Raw genomic sequence first — 17,131 nt, forward strand, 5'->3', positions numbered from 1 at the left:
TGGGCCTCTAGTTAACTATAAATATGTAGAACTTAAGTCTACCATTTTATTAGTTGTTTTCTTTATCCTTTTGTTTTCCATTGGGTTCCTTAAACATATTTCAGAATTCCATCTTGTTTTATTTTTGCTATTTTGAGTATATTCCCTTGATAGTTTTCTAAGTGATCACTCTAGATAACACAATATCCATACTTAGTACAGTCAATTAGCATATTCTCTGTCTATTAGATAGGATGGCTTCTTTGTTGAAATCTACAGATAGTGTTTTAGCACTTAAATGAGTTGATGATTCCTTACTTCCATTTATGTTTCTTTCGCCTCCCCACTTTTATTTATTTATTTATTTTTTAAAATATATTTTATTGATTTTTTTTTACAGAGAGGAAGGGAGAGAGATAGAGAGAGATAGAAACGTCGATGAGAGAGAAACATCGACCAGCTGCCTGTTGCACACCCCCTACCGGGGATATGCCCGCAACCAATGTACATGCCCTTGACCGGAATCGAACCTGGGACCTTTCAGTACGCAGACCGATGCTCTACCACTGAGCCAAACCGGCTTCTGCCGTCTCCCCACTTTTAAATATAATGGTTCTCTAGTGTTTTCTCTGCTTATACTGAGAGCCACACAGACGTTGTAAATTTTGCTTCGAGTATCAATATGGTTTAAGAAGCTGGTATGGAGAAAGATAACCTATTCTTTTTTACCCCTAATTTTTTACTCTTTCCTTGTTTTTTTCTTTTTTTCTTTTTGGTGGTCCAATTCTTTTGTTATTATTTTCTTTCTGTTTAGAAAGCTTCTTTTAGTCATTCTTCAAGGACAGGAGTGCTAGCAACAAAGCCTTTTAGTTTTCCTTTGATAAAATCTTTTATTTCCTCTTGATTTCTTAAGGATAGTTTCATTTAATATAGAATTCACAGTTGATGCTTCTTTTCTTTCAGCACTTGAAAAATATTCTGCCAGTTTCTCTGGCCACCCGATTTTCAGAAAAGAAACTCCTTGTTTCTTTATAAGTAATGTGTTCTTTCTCTTTGATGTTTTTGAGAGTCTTTGTCTTTAGTTTTCATCATTTTAATTATAATGTGTCTTGGTGTGGATTTGTTCGGGTTTATTCCACTTAAAGTTTGTTTACCTTGAATTTGTAGCTATTGGGGTATATGTCATTTACTAAATTTGGGAATTTTTAGTCATTATTTCTTAAGAATACTGCTGAAATGTATGTCCTTTCCTTTTTCTGCACTACGATGATATGAATCTTAGAGCTTTTGTTATAGTCCCACAGGTCCCTCCTCCCCCTTGCCCCAGTTCTTTTATTCATATTGAACAAATTCTGTTGATTCATATTGAACAAATTCTGTTGATTCTTAAATTCAATTATTTTATCTTTTTAAATCTTTATTATTGTGCCTTTCCTGTGAGTTTTGTTAGTTTATTGTATTTTTCAGTTCAATAATTCCAGTTTGGTCCTATTTATTTATTTAATTTCATTTTGAAAGACACTTTAATTTTTAGGGGAACAGAAGTAAAGCACGACATACTAGGGTATTTACCCTTGGAAGGGTCATGAATTGGAGGCATAACATTGGGGTGTGTTCTTTCTCCTTCTGGGCACTGATGTGATGTTTGATCTTGGCCATGGTGAAAACACCTCTGCCCATCCAGGTGGCTGCTCTGGCCACCAAGACATGATTGTACAAAAACTCAGGTTTTAGTGAGTGAGGCCGATGCCCCAGATGTCCAAGTTTCAGACCAAAGCATTGTTTCTTTTATAAATAACACTTAAAATTCTCCTGGTTCCGTGGACCTGATGTCCAAGATCAAGGTGTCAAGAGGATTGGTTCCCTCTGGAAGGCTTAGGAAAGAATCTGTTGCAGGCTTCACTCTGAGCTTCTCAGAGACATCCCAAATTCTTATTCTTAGTGCATCGCCCTGATCTCTGCCCCTGTCATCAGATAGCTTCTGAGAACCCAATTTGGTCTTTCAAAAAAAAAAAAAAAAGTCAAAATATTATTTATGCTTCTTTGCTGTAGTTTTCTGCTCCCCCCCCCCCATTTATTTCAAGAGAATTTATCATTATTTTCTGAAACAGATTTATGATGGCTGCTATAAAATCTGTCAGATAATTTCAAATCTGAATGATCTCTGTTGGCATTTGTTAGAGTCTTTTTTTTTAATGTATGTTTTTCCTGGTGTTTGGTATGAGCAGTGATTTTTCAGTTGTATCCTGGATATTTGGAATATAATGTTAGGAGACTCTTGGTTTTTTAAATAAATCTCAATTTTATCAGATAGTTGCCCAGTTTAGTTTTATTTATTTTTATCTATTATTTCTTTTTCTTTTTCTTTTAATCTTTATTGTTGAAGGTATTACATAAGTCCTCCCTTTCTCCTCTTTAACCTCTTCCAGCTCTCTCCCATACTCCTCCCCCACCCCTAACCCCACCCCCATTTAATTTTAGCATGCAGGATCTGTCAGCCCTTCCAGACTCAGGCGACACCCCTAGTGTGGACAAGCCATGCCCAGTGCTGCTGAATTTGCTCACTGGGGCTCTGTTAGAGTTGTTGTCATCAGCAACATTATTTCATCCACATTGCCGAAGAAGAAAGGAATAGAGAGGAACTATAAAAATAGATGATAAACAGTTAAGAAAATGGCAATCAGTACATAGATATACAAAAGTGAGAGTGAAGAAAGTTTGAATACTGTCTAGAGATTTGATATTTAGAAAGCACTGTTAATTTGTTTTTAGATGTGATAGTGTCATCAGTAACTTTTAGAGATACATACTAAAACATTTATTGAAGACATGAAATGTTTGGGATCAGCTTTAAATAATCTATGTGTAGGGAATAGATTGAAGAATAGATAAATCAAGATTATTTAAGAGTTTGTAATTATTGAATCTGGATAATGGATATTAGAGATTCAGTATATGATGCTCTCTATACCTTTGTATATGTTAGAATTTTCCATACTAAAAAGTGGAATTAACAAACAAGACCAAAGACTTCATAATACAAAATGAAACAAATAAATTTTTAAAATATATGTCACTCTTAAATATATTCTCATTGTAAAAAATGTTAAAATTCCTGTTAAGACTAGAATTTTCTTTTACTAGTATCTTTAATTCTAGTTTTATCCATGTAAATTAGGGGTGGAGAATGTCCAGCTGCGGGCCATATAAGGCCCGAGGAATCATTTGGTCTGGCCCTCCCAAAGTATTAGGGATGAATTAAATGTTTGATTAAATATAGCAGGCTAATTTTTAAGTTGATAATTTTGTTTGGCCCATGAATGATGTTATAAATGTCCAGATGGCCCTTGGCAGAAAAAATATTTCCTACTACTTATGTAAATAAACATACTTCTAAGTTGAGTGTGTATTCTTGTAGACATTAACATCTAAAAATAATACCAGTAGAAATTTTATAGTATTACTTTTTAAGTATGCTCTAAAAACTTTTTATAATAAATTAAATGTCTTATTAGATTTTCTTTTTTTTGTACTCAACAGTATTTTAAAAAATATATATATATCTTTATTGATTTTCAGAGAGGAGGGGGGGGGAGAGAGAGAGAGAAAGAGAGAGAGAGAGAGAGAAAGAGAGAGAGAGAAAGAGAGAGAGAGAACCATTGGTCAGCTGATTCTTGCATTCCCCCTTCAGGGGACCAAGCCTACAACCTGGGCATGTGCCCTGGCTGAGAATCTGTGACCTCCTCATTCATAGCATTGAGTTACACCAGCCAGGCTCACCAGTATTTTTATATATCTTTTCACTTTAGTATACATGTATCTAATCATTTTTTTCCTTTAAATGAACTCAAGCAGCTTTGAGTTTTATGGGTATTAGCCACTTACCATTGTTTGAGATATTTTAAACAATGGTGTAATGAATATCTACTTGAATACTGCTTTAAGCAGATAGGACTGATCCCAGGAAATAGAATTTTTTTTGTCTCAGGGACATGGATGTTTTAAATTTTAAAACATGATTCACTTAATCCTCCCAGATAGCTATGCCAGTTTTTATTCCTATCAGTTATACATGTAATTATATGTTTTACCATATATCATCACCCATGGATATCAGTAAAATTAAGTTGTTGTTTTTTAACCTGGATAAAAATATGCTATATTATCTTTTTCTGCTTTCTAATTACTGGAGATACAGTCTTTTCCTGTGTTTTTATATCTTCAAATATTTTTAGTGAATACTATGCATTTTACTTACAGTGATGTAGTAGTTAAGTATATTATTTTAAGATTTGGGAAGCACCAAAATGTTGACATTACATTACTTGTTTCATTTTGAGAATTTTCTTGATTTATACATTTTTAACCACTTGCTAAGGATCCCAGTAGCTAGAAAGTGTCATGTGTACCTTCAGTGTATTTGTATATTGGGCTTTCATTTTTGAGATAGTTGCCATGATTTTGACATGGCACTCCTAGCAGGCATGATTATTTTTCACATTGCAGTATGTTGAACTAGCCAAATGGTTTGCTTGTCCTATATAATAAAAGCATAGTATGCAAATTGTCCCCTCTACCAGTTCTTCCAGGAGTTCAACCAAGGGGTGGGGCTGTTTGGGGGAAGTAAGGGAGGCCCTGGCCGGAGGCCAGGGGAAGGGAGGGAGGCCCCACTAGGGACCCTACCAGTGCACAAATTTCTTACACTGGGCTTCTGGTCATAACATTAATCCCTTTCCTGGCACTATATGGAATATACAAAGTAATGTTCATTTAATTTTTTTGAAAAGTATAGATGCTAAGACAGGCATCTTTTAGATAAACTTTTGACACAAGAATTGGTTAGTAAACTGACATTTTTTAAGATCTTTGGTATTTGCATGAAAATTTTTGTGGCTGGATGAAGATGATAAATATTTGTTTTAAAAGAATACATTTCTCAGCCACTAAATACCCTGCACAAATAATTTGCATCAAATTGTTATGTAATTAAAAATGTTTTTAAAAAGAAGAAAGGGGGGTAGTTAAATCTTAACTTAGTGCCCAGCTGGTGTGGCTCACTGGTTGAGCATCATAACCTATGAACCAAGTGATTATGGTTCAATTCACCATCAGGACACATGCCTAGGTTGCGAGCTCTATCCCTGTGAGGGGCATGCAAAAGGCAGCTGGTCAATGATTCTCTCTCATCATTATGTTTCTGTCTCTCCCTCTCCCTTACTCTCTGAAATCAATAAGAATTTTTTTTTTTTTAAAAAGGAAAAAATTCAACTTAATGAGTTTTCTTTCATCTGATTGTTGGGTAGTATTTAGTTCCATGGTATTGATAACTATATCTGAGCAATTAATATTTAACCACTGCCTTTCTTTTTTCTGTACAACCTACTTCTAATCTCTTGCTTTGCATAGACATTATGAAAGATTTAAATTAGCAAATGAAAACCCCATTAGAAAATGTATTAATTTTTATTATCCATTCATATATGTATGTTTTTCCTATTTTAAAGAGATTTGAGTATTTTAGTTCATTAATATGTTGGAACTCTAAATAGCTTTGATTTCCCTGCAGAGAACAAGGCTGAGTCAATGTGTAATTAAGACATAAGAACCTGGTTAAAGTTTTAAATAGATACTTTTCATAAATACTATGTAAGTGGAAGTGCCAGTGAGTTTCTAGTATTATTTTTTATATATTAGTTATGTGTTTTCTGCATAGCTCATTTTAAACTTCCTTTGGTTTCTAAATTTTTATATATAAATAGTATATTTTTAATTGGGCTTTTGGTTCATTATAGCTGAAGAGAAGAAAAGTTGACTTGACATTATAACGTAAATGATACTGATTTTAGGAACATATGAAATTAACTTATTAATTTTTAATAACTATTAATTTTTTTTTCTTTTCAGTTCATCCAGAGCAGCTTCCTCCGAGGCCATGGATTACATTAAAAGAACGAGACCAAATTCTGCCATCAGGTAAATAGTTTTTATTCTTCCTTGACTTTTTCCAGAAATACTTGAAATGCCATTTGGGCAGTCTGATAAAATGAACAGGCCTTCATTTTATAATAGGTGAATATAAAAATACTGATGGATAGACTTAAAAATTCACACCAAAGCTTATGTATAAGAAGCTTTCTTTCATGTAACTTTTAGTTTTAAAGTGATTCCTTGTACCACAGCCTTCAATTGGCATCTTCACAGCATATTGGGAGATGTAAGGAAAATGAGTAATAATGAATTTCTTCTGAAAAATTTACCTATTTAGGTACTTAATCTTTCTTGAACATGTAGGTTGATAACAGTTGTAAAAGAATAATTTAGTTTGAGTTTATTTTTGCTACATAAGAAACAAAATATTATATGAGGCCTGTGATGTAGAAATGGTATAGTGTGAGCATTTGAGCATTTTAAGGATATGTTTTAGCACTTTTTGTACTGCATTAGTGTAAAAAATATAAACCTTTGTCTCTTTGTGGAGACAAATATTGATTTGACATTTTTATAGGGCTCTTTACTTCTTATTAGACATTTTATGAATGACAATTCTACTTAAAATAAGTTGTGGATTGGTATTTCTCTTAATGCCTTCTTTTTAATCACAAGAATAGTGATTATAAAATTAAATAAAAATTTTACTGTTTTAACTTGAAAATTAAAACAAGCACTGAATACTCATGCTTAAATAATTTTTAATAGGCAAATCATAGTTTATTGTGTACTTTTTAAGCCCTTCTGTTTGTGAGGGTTTTTTTTTTTATGTTATTAAATAAGAGGATTTAGAAAAAGTCATTTGCTTTGGTATTGGGAAATGTGGGCAGTATAACATCTTGCATTTTAATAACTCTGAGAAATAGCATACCTTATAAAAGAGTAATATGCAAATTAACCATCACTCCACTCAAGCCACACCCACCAGCCAATCAGAGCAAGTATGCAAATTAACCCCAACCAAGATGGCTGCAGCCACAGAGGGCAGTTGAGAGGCAATAGAGGAAGCCAAGCTTTCCACCTGCCCTGGCTGGTCTAGACCTCCACTCAAGGATACAATTATAGAAGATACATAAAACCAAACAGAAATAGGGGCAGCCTAGTGAGCAGGGGGTTTGGCTCCACTCCAGGCTACAAAGTTTCAATTGTAGAAGGTAATTCCTGAAACCAGAACCTGGGCTTGGGTTGCCAGGGGGCGTGGCCAGCCTGCAAACCACCACAGGCCCCTCGCCAAGGCCACCCCACACCCCAAGAGAACCCCCACCCTGATCCGGGACACCCTTTAGGGCAAACCAGCTGGTTCCCACCCATGCACCAGGCCTCTATCCTATCTAATAAAAGAGTAATATGCAGATTGACCATCACTCCAACACACAAGATGGCTGCACCCATGTGGTCAAAGATCCTGCCCCCATGTGGATACAAGAAGCCACCACAAGATGGCCAGCAAGGGAGGGCAGTTGAGAGGGACCAGGTCTGCAAGGGTGGGCAGTTGGAAGCAATCAAGCTTGTAGGGAAGGGCAGTTAAGGGCGGCCAGGCTGGCAGAGGAGGGAAGTTGGGGGCAAACAAACTGGCAGGGGAGCATTTAGACATCAATCAAGCTGGCATGGGACTGGTTAGGGGGTGATCAGGCTGGTAGGCAGAAGTGGTTAGGGGCAATCAGGAAGGCATGCAGGTGAGCATTGGGAGCCAGCAGTCCTAGATTGTGAGAGGGATGTCCGACTGGGATCGGGTCTAAATGGGCAGTCGGACATCCCTCAAGGGGTCCCAGATTGGAGAGGGTGCAGGCTGGGCTGAGGGGATCCCCTCCCCCATGCACGAATTTCATGCACCAGGCCTCTAGTTATCATTTACAGTTCATTTCTGTCTTCATGAAGTAAAAATGTTGAAACCAGCACAGTCTAGAGTCACAGTATCAGCCTGTCCCAAGAGGCATTGTGTCAGTGTTATTATGAATAACATTTCTATACATTGATGGTTTGAAAAAAAGAGTACCTAAGGTTTTCTACAAACCTTAAGGTAGGCAGATTTACTTTATGTTTAGCCTCCCCTAATGTGCAATTAATTTGTTCCTTTCTGGTATTAAAAACACCATTTTCTATTATACAAAGCAATCCTTTTTCGAGTATGAGTGAATATAATTTTCAAGAAAACATTTTCTAATATTGCATACCTAAATTTCCATTAGAAAAAGGACAACAGAAAGAAGTTTTCTAGTTGTTGAACTCTCAGAGTAATGTTTTTTTTGGACTTTCCTTATTGAAAACTGGTATGGGTTTTATTTTTTTTATTTTTTTTTTGAGATGTATGCTTCTCTGAGTAGAATCTGAGTGCTAAAAAAGAAATTAAAAATGCCTTTTACTTTTGGTACATAGGGAGATGTGTATAATAATGAATGATGTTTAAGTGTGATTTATAGCCAAAAAAATTATAAACATTAAACATCATAAGAGTAATTACCAAATAATGAAAAAGGTAGCAGTATATAAAATTGCCACCAATGGAGATCCCCAGGGGAGCATTGAAATTAAGTTTCTCTTAATTCTTTTACCATCATGTGAATCTGAACCAATTTCAATCAAGTGTTACTTTATTACTTGGGTTTCTTACCTTTTATTTAAATACTGGAGGCCCAGTGCACAAAATTCATGTACTCTGGGGATGGGGGTCCGTTAGCCTGGCCTGTGCCCTCTCGCAGTCCGGGACCACGTGGGGGAATGTCCGCTGAGGTGTCCTTAGCTCGGCTGTGAAGCCTCTCCTGCCACCCTGCTGCGCTCACCAGCCATGCCCGGCTTTTGGCTGAGTGGTGCTCCCCCTGTGGGAGTGCACTGAGCACCAGCAGGCAGCTCCTGCATTGAGTGTCTTCCCCCTGGTGGTCAGCGCACATCTTAGTGACCAGTCGTTCTGCCGTTTGGTCGATTTGCATACTAGCCTTTTATTATATAGGATGTGATTCTCAACCGTGTCTGCCCATACTAATCACCTGGAATACTTTTTATAAATATAAATACCCTGACCCTAATAAACAGACTTAATTTGTTTGGAGTAGGGCCATGGGCATCAGCTGTTTGTTTTTAAAGCTCTTCAGACTGATTCTAATGGGCAGCCAGGATAGAGAATTACTGGTAAAAATCAGGGCTTTTCAAACTGTGCATGTCATATGAAGTACCTGAACATTTTGTTAAATTGCAGGTTCTGATTCAATAAGTTTTCATGGAACTAAAAATTCTGCATTTCTAGAATAGCTGATGCCTTTTCCTTAGAGCACACTTTTGAGTTTCTAATTTCATTATAAAAACCATGTTCCCTCAGCTATTAGTTTGCTCACAGTCCTTTCATAGTTCAAGAGCATTCTAAAATGAGAATTTAATTTCAGCAGTGAACATTTCACTTGGCAAAAAGGATTCTCTTATAACTAAACTTTGTTAGTGCATATTCTTCTGGCTCAGAGCAGTGAGAGCAGTAAGAGGTCCACTGAAGTATTAAGTATAGATATTTTATAAAAATAAATGGAATTAGAGCCTTTTAATGATAACAAAACTAAAATTTACCTTTGTTTCATTTATATAGAGAAGCTTTACTCAACAAATTATGTGCAAAAATCGTTCTATAATTTAAAATTTTAATTTGTATTAAAATAAATTTTCTAAAAATTTCAAATATGAACTGTTAGTCTAATTCTAGTAAAGTTGCTTTGGTGTGATGGACTTCAAAGAAGCTTTAGTAGATACTATTTAATGTGTTCTTGCCCAAGGCATTTCATAATGATGATATTTTGAGTGTGTTTGAATGCCCTGTGTGCTTGTGCACATTACTTTAGAAAAAGTTGCCTAACTTTCTCCCTTTTGTCTATTTTTTTCTCTCTCACTTCTTAGCATCATTCACGGTTATGTGTTACAATGTGTTATGTGATAAATACGCCACCCGGCAGCTATATGGCTATTGCCCATCCTGGGCATTAAACTGGGAATACAGGAAAAAGGGAATTATGGAAGAAATTGTTAACTGTGACGCAGATATCATTAGTCTTCAGGTAACACAATAGAAATTGAATTGTCTTTAAGGTAAAGGTGAACTTAAAAATGAAAGCTCTTCTGGGAGAGATCCTGTTTTCAGAGTAAAACTCAAAGGGAATTGTTTTCTGTCCTTAAAGAAAATGGACAATTTTAAAAAGAACCTAAGACATTTCCACAGTGAAACTATCGGGTCTAGTAATAATTAATGTCGTTTTTAAACATGCGTTTAAAATCTTGCTTGGCATTGACTTGTATTGACATAACCTTCAAACACGTGGTATCTACAGAACGTGTGAAGTGCAATTAACAAGTTTTGCTTGAAAAAGTTTGTGTTTGGTTTGGTTTTTGTTGCAAAACTAGGGCTAAGAAGATGGCGGATGAAGAGCATATTCGGCACTGTATGCTTTACGAGTTCCAATTAGGAAGAAAAGCAAGTGAGGCTGCAAAAACCATCTGTAGTGCTCTTGGTCAAGATGCAGTTAACGCCAGAAAATGCCAATGTTGGTTTGAGAAATTTCGCGAGGGAAATTTTTCGTTAGATGACAAGAGTGGTCGAGGCCGTGTGTCCAATTTTGATCAAGAAGCTCTTCAAGCTCTTTTGGTGCAAAATCCTCAAATTACCCAACAAGAGCTTGCGACAACTTTAAATTGTTCACAAAAAACAATTTCCAATCAATTGCGTGCACTTGGCAAAGTCCGAAAGTTTGGAAAATGGGTTCCTCATGAGTTGACCGACAACAACCGTAATCAAAGAGTCACAATTTGCAGTTGGCTCCTCTCTCGTCAAAACCGTTTGCCGTTTTTAGAGCAAATTGTTACCGGAGATGAAGAATGGGTGCTGTATGTTAATTTGAAAAGGCGGCCTCAATGGTTGGACAAAAATGAGGCTCCGCAGCCCACGCCAAAACCTGACTTGCATGCGAAAAAAGTGATGTTGTGTGTTTGGTGGAATTTTAAAGGAATTCTTCATTATGAACTTTTACCATCTAACCAAACCATTACAAGTGCAGTGTATAGTGTCCAATTGGAAAGGTTAGCCCAAGCTTTAAGAGAAAAAGAACCCGCGCTGATTAATCGGAAGGGCGTAATTCTTTACCACGATAACGCACGACCGCATACTGCAAGAATCACTGCTGAAAAACTGTGCCAGTTGGAATGGGAAGTTCTCCCTCAACCTGCATATTCTCCTGATATTGCCCCTTCCGATTACCATTTGTTTCGTTCTTTGCAAAACTTTCTTCTTGGAAAAAAATTTAATAATGAAGAACGCCTCAAAAATGTATTGACCGAATTTTTTGCATCAAAATCACAAGAATTTTACGACAGAGGGATTAAAATGCTTCCTGAGCGTTGGGCACAAGTAGTAGAAAACAACGGCAACTATATTGTTGATTAAATTTTGTTGTATTGTTTAAATAAATTCGATTTAAAAAAGTATTAGAAAACGACATTAATTATTACTAGACCTAATATTTTACTAAATATAGCCATCCATTTATACTTATTTTCTATCTTAAGTGAAAATTATCTCTTGCATTATTCATGTTAACAATTATCTCATCTATAAATTATTGGTATTGCCAAAAGAGAAAACTGCAGAAGATTATCTTTTAGGAATATAAATTGACTTTTAATTTTAAAAGAAAATTGCTTGCCTACTATTGTTCCTTGATAATAAACATTTTAAATATTTAAAAATATTGTATTATAGCCCTGGATGATTTTGCTAAGTGGTTAGAGCATTGGCCTGAGGACCAAGGGGGCATGGGTTTGATTCCTGGTCAGGGCATATACTTGGGTTGCAGGATCCCTGTCCCCATGGGGGCACAAGAGGGAGGCAACTGACCAGTGTGCTCCCTCACATCAAAGTTTCTCTCACTCTCTCTCCCTCTCCCTCCTTCCCTTCCACTCTCTCTAAAAATCAGTGGAAAAAATATCCTCAGATAAGTATTAACAACAGCAAAAAATATTTTACCATCAATCATACAATTTTGTCTTATTTAAACACAACCTCTGAATTTTAGATTCTTCTGTTTTATAACACTTTAGTATAGTAAATTTAACTGGAGAAGTACCTTTCCATTGAAATATACATTTTATTGCTTTTTTTCAATATGTAGCTAATGAATAGCCAAGAAAGTTTTTAGATAAATTTCAGTAAAAATTTTTTAGCAGCTTTCAAAGCATATTAAGTATTTTAAGTGTATCTTAAAATGTTAAATATTATAGTTTCACACCTTCTTTTCAGGATAGCCTGAGAAGAAATTATTATGTTGTCCATGGTTTATATGACTTCCTGGGGAATAATAAGAAATAAATATCTTCAAAAATTACATTTTCTTCTCGTCACTGAGAACTGTCAGATTTTGGGGTAGGAGTAGGCAAACAGAATGTCTTATTATTATTATTATTATGATTACTTGTCTCCATTTTGTATATGTAGTAAAAATAGCCTCACATTCTTCTATGTAAAGTTTAGTTTGAAGGATAAAAATACCATAATAAAAAGTTTTCATATCAGTGTCACCCTAATAAATTTAGTTTAAAAATGTTTTACAGCAAGAAATGTTATATTATCAGAAACAAAAATTTAAAAAATTGAAACCATTCTGAGATCTGCTCTGGGGAATAGACATGGCTGAATATATTAATAAGAATTAATTTTTCAAATGTAGGTCATACACAACTATATGCCAAAACACTTCGTTTTTTTTAAAGTAATACTTTATAAAGTGTTAATTCTAGAGAAGTTGAAAATGCTGAAAAAATATAAAGAATGATGGAAGAAAACACGTAATCTCATATCCCAAAGATAGTTGCTGTGTTAAAACTTCTGAAGTGTTTCTTGTATACATTTTTAATTCACTTATTTATTTGTAGATATATTTTAAAAATAAAGATTATCATACTTAATTGACATATTTTCTTTTTTTATTTATTGCTCTTAATGCACTTTATATTACTATAATTATTCAGAATTATTTACATGAATAAATACTGATTTATCATTTTCCCTACTGTTGGACATTTAGGCATGTTATAAAATTATGTTGTTATGAGCATTATCTCTCATAAATCATTATCTTCAGACTTGATTTTTTCATTTGGAAGGATTTGTTCAAAATATTTTGTGGATAAAAAATAAAATAATTTAACCCAATAATTACTAAATTAACAGAGACCATTAGAATCAGGTACCAAAAAATTCCTTAAAGAACAATTTTTGTTGATAGAACTTAAGCTTCTTACTCTCAGATATTCAATGCCTTTTACCACAGATGAGAAAGCTTTTTAAAAAAGTTTTTTTAATTACTTTTTTATATATAAAATTTATTCTTTCCTACCACTTAATCTATATGATTAACTTTCTTTGTTTAATCACCAGTTGTGAGGAAGTGAAAAATAGTGGGATGAACTCTGTATTGGGAGTCAAGAGGCTTGGGACCCATTGGTTGTGTGAGCATGCAAAAAATCATATAACATTTGGTTCTTTCTAAAGGTTTAAAAAGCTGCCATTTTGAAATGGCAGCTGTTAGGAGTAAGGTAAGGTAGATAATATTTGTTATGTGAATTATTTTAACTTCGTCTCATCTTACTCATAATGCTGAACATTTTTATATCTTTATCAGAGTTTTCCTGTCATGTTGATGATAACTTTTCTTTCATCTCAGGAAGTGGAAACAGAGCAATACTTCACTCTCTTTCTGCCAGCATTAAAGGAGCGTGGATATGATGGATTTTTTTCTCCAAAGTCACGTGCCAAAATCATGTCTGAGCAGGAGAGAAAGCATGTGGACGGTTGTGCAGTATTCTTCAAAACAGAAAAGTGAGTTAAGGAAAGAAAACATAATAGTGTAAACTTACTCCTTTAATTACTGCACATTTTTAATTGTTTTTGGTTTGACCCTATAAAATAAATAAAAGGCTAGAAAGCAAGTGATATAAAAATTAAACTTTAAGTAAATTAATATACTTGAATATAGTGTTATAATCATGTTTCCAATTATATTTTCATGAAGTAAAATATTAGTTTTGGTGTAAAAAAAGTAATTAGATTTAAAGTAATTAGCTTTTAAGATTAGAAATAAGTTTTTATTTCCTTCTGTGATTTTTCAAAAAATATGTGGTCTTTTTCAGAATCATTCATTTTATAAACATTTTCATCATTTTTTTAAGTTACCATTTATACATTTATTTAATCAGTTATTCACTAAACGATTACTGAACATTTGTTTTGTGACAAGTACTATGGTAGTCACAGTTACTAAGCAGACTCAGAGCTCTACTCTAGTAGGAAAAGGTAAGCATGTAAGAAAATCACAATAGCTCTGGCCGGTTTGGCTCAGTGGATAGAGCGTCAGCCTGCGACTGAAGGGTCCCAGGTTTGATTCTGGTCAAGGGCATGTACCTCGGTTGTAGGTTCCTCCTCAGCCAGGGCTTTGGTTTGAGCTCATGCTGGAGGCAACCAGTTAATGTGTTTCTCTCACATTGATGTTTCTGTCTGTCTTTCCCTCTCTCTTCCACTCTCTTAAAAATATAAATGGAAAAAATATTTTCAGGTAAAGATTAACAAAAAAAATTTACAATAACAATTTTAAAAAATCACAAATATATATATATATATATATTTATATATATGTGTGTATATATAGATTATATGTATATATATATGCCAGATATATACACACACACATATATATTTACATACATTAGATTATATATATACACACACATATATATATGCCAGGTGTGTGTGTGTGTGTGTGTGTGTGTGTGTGTGTATATATATATATATATATATATATATATATATATAGCAGAAAAAATATGCATTAAGATAAGGCAAGGCAGAAGCACAGCTTATGGAGTTGGGGAGTTAAAGAATTAATTAGGACAGGATAGTGGAAAGTAATCATTATTGGACATAAAGAAAACATCACTCATGGTTTTTTTTTGGGGGGGGGCTGTTAATATAGCTGATTACTGTATAGTTATAATGATAATATAAGGAGTCTTTATTAAAATACATAAATGATCTTGGAGAAGCCTCTGTGCTTTAATATTCTTGAGTTTAATCTGGAAAACCATATTCATGCTTGCTTCAGAGATAGTTAAAATAATTAAATGAGATAATGAATGGGTAGTTCCTTTGAAACTTAAGTATCCTGGACATATTTTTATTATATTTTCCTTTTTCTTAGTCCTTTGTAATATTAGTATTTCTCTATTACTGGGTTTATTATGTTGTGTGCATTTGATTTAGAATTGTATTTCCTTCTTGAGGGTGAGGAGCTGTAACATGGTCAGAAAGTGTCTCTTGAGTGTTGGTTGAGTAACTATATGGTTAGAGGCAGATTCTTTGGTTATCATCTGGAGGAAAAGACAATATTTTTGCCTCATAAAGGCTGCCAATTTTAAAGTGGAAAAATGGAAAGGACCATCAATAGAAGACTGAAAATGTGAAGTCTGATAGAGATTGAATCTCATGGATGATAATTTAGGTTTGCTATATTAGAGAATCTACTTAAACAATAAGTATTTACATGCTTATGACTATATTCCTGTTTAATACCTATTATAACAAAGTTGGTTAAATGTTTTTTATTAATATAGGCATATTACCAGAATGTTAACTTAAATAAATGAATTAAGTGAATTTGAAAGATATTTCGCCTATAATACTTTTCATTAATTTGAATCTATTTTCCAATCTTTTCTGTGAATTTTTAATAGAGGTATTCTCATTTTAGTTAATAATCAGTACACAGCCCTATAATATTTGAGGTCAGAATATATGAAATTCTTTTAGGTGATTTTTACTTATAATATGTTTTATTGATTTTTAGAGAGAGAGGAAGAGAGAGGGATAGAGAGATAGAAACATTGATGAGTGAGAAATATCTTCAATTGGTTGCCTCTTGTATACCCCTTACTGGGGATTGAGCCCACAACCTAGGGATGTGTCCTGACTGGGAATCAAACCAGTGACCTCTTGGTTCATGGGTTAGCACTCAACCACTGATCCACACCAGCCAGCCAGGTTAGGTGGTTATTTTAAAACAAATTTTAAAACAGTAATTACTTTTAAAATGTTTACATTTTAAGCCTTTTATTAATATGGATTATCTTATTTAATTTTTAAATAAACCCTCAGAGGTAGGAATAAAGGTAGTTCCCCATTTAAAATTTTTTTTCTTTATTGATTAAGGTATTACATATGTGATACAGAGAAGCATCAATCAGACTGTCAAACCTCAGAGAGAAGATAGGGGAGGGTGAGGGTAAGGAGGAGAGATCAACTACAGGACTTGTATGCATGCATATAAGTCTAACCAATGGATACAGACAACAGAGGGGTGAGGGCATGAGTTGTGGGGGCTGAGAGGGTAATAGGGGGGATAATGTTATTTTGTAGTTCCCTATTTTTAAAAAGTTATGAGTACCATCTCATACTTGTCAGAATGGTTATCATCTACAAATCAACAAATGACAAGTGCTGGCGAAGATGTAGAGAAAAAGAAATCCTCAAAGCACTGCTGGTTCATCCACTGTGCAAAACAGTATGGAGTTTCCTCAAAAAATTAAAAATGGAATTCCCATTTGACCCAGTAATCCCACTTCTAGGAATATATCCCAAGAAATCAGAAACATCAATCAGAAAGGGTATATGCACCCCTATGTTCATAGCAGCACGGTTTACAACAGCTAAGATTTGGAAACAGCCTAAGTGCCCACCAGCAGATGAGTGGATTAAAAAACTGTGGTACATCTACACAATGAAATACTACACTGCTGTAAAAAAAGAAGGAACTCTTACCAATTGCAACAGTATGGGAGAGCATTATGCTGAGTGAAACAAGCCAGTCGGAAAAAGATAAATATCACACCATCTCACTCATTTGCAAATTTAATGAACAACCTAAATTGTTGGACAAAAACAGAACCAGAGTCATAAAAGCATCGAACAGATCATCCAACCTAAGAGGGAAGGCAGAGGAAATGGGTGGTAAGATCAACCAAAGGACTTGAATGCATGCATATGAGCATAGCCAATGGAGGTGAGGGCATGTGGTAGGGGGTGGGGAACATCCAGGGAGAGGTCAACGGGGAGAAAAAGGAGACTTATGTAATACTTTTTAAAAATATA

General features: G+C 34.5%; 1 protein-coding gene across 11 annotated transcripts in view; it reads left to right on the forward strand.

Annotated features, from left to right (window-relative positions):
* CNOT6L (CCR4-NOT transcription complex subunit 6 like) overlaps positions 1–17,131 on the forward strand; it is a 90,929-nt gene that overhangs the window by 50,218 nt on the left and 23,580 nt on the right. For 7 of the 11 annotated variants that reach the window (XM_036412884.2, XM_036412873.2, XM_045571459.1 and 4 more), the window contains 3 exons: positions 5,884–5,952; positions 9,844–10,001; positions 13,614–13,810. In XM_036412884.2, the coding sequence (XP_036268777.1) occupies positions 5,884–5,952; positions 9,844–10,001; positions 13,614–13,810 (424 nt within the window). The remainder of the gene's footprint in view (positions 1–5,883; positions 5,953–9,843; positions 10,002–13,613; positions 13,811–17,131) is intronic. The other 4 variants (XM_036412902.2, XM_036412894.2, XM_045571477.1 and 1 more) reach the window with 2 other exon arrangements.

This window comes from Pipistrellus kuhlii, unplaced genomic scaffold (genome assembly GCF_014108245.1).
Source record: "Pipistrellus kuhlii isolate mPipKuh1 unplaced genomic scaffold, mPipKuh1.p scaffold_m20_p_1, whole genome shotgun sequence".
NCBI classification, from domain to species: domain Eukaryota; kingdom Metazoa; phylum Chordata; class Mammalia; order Chiroptera; family Vespertilionidae; genus Pipistrellus; species Pipistrellus kuhlii.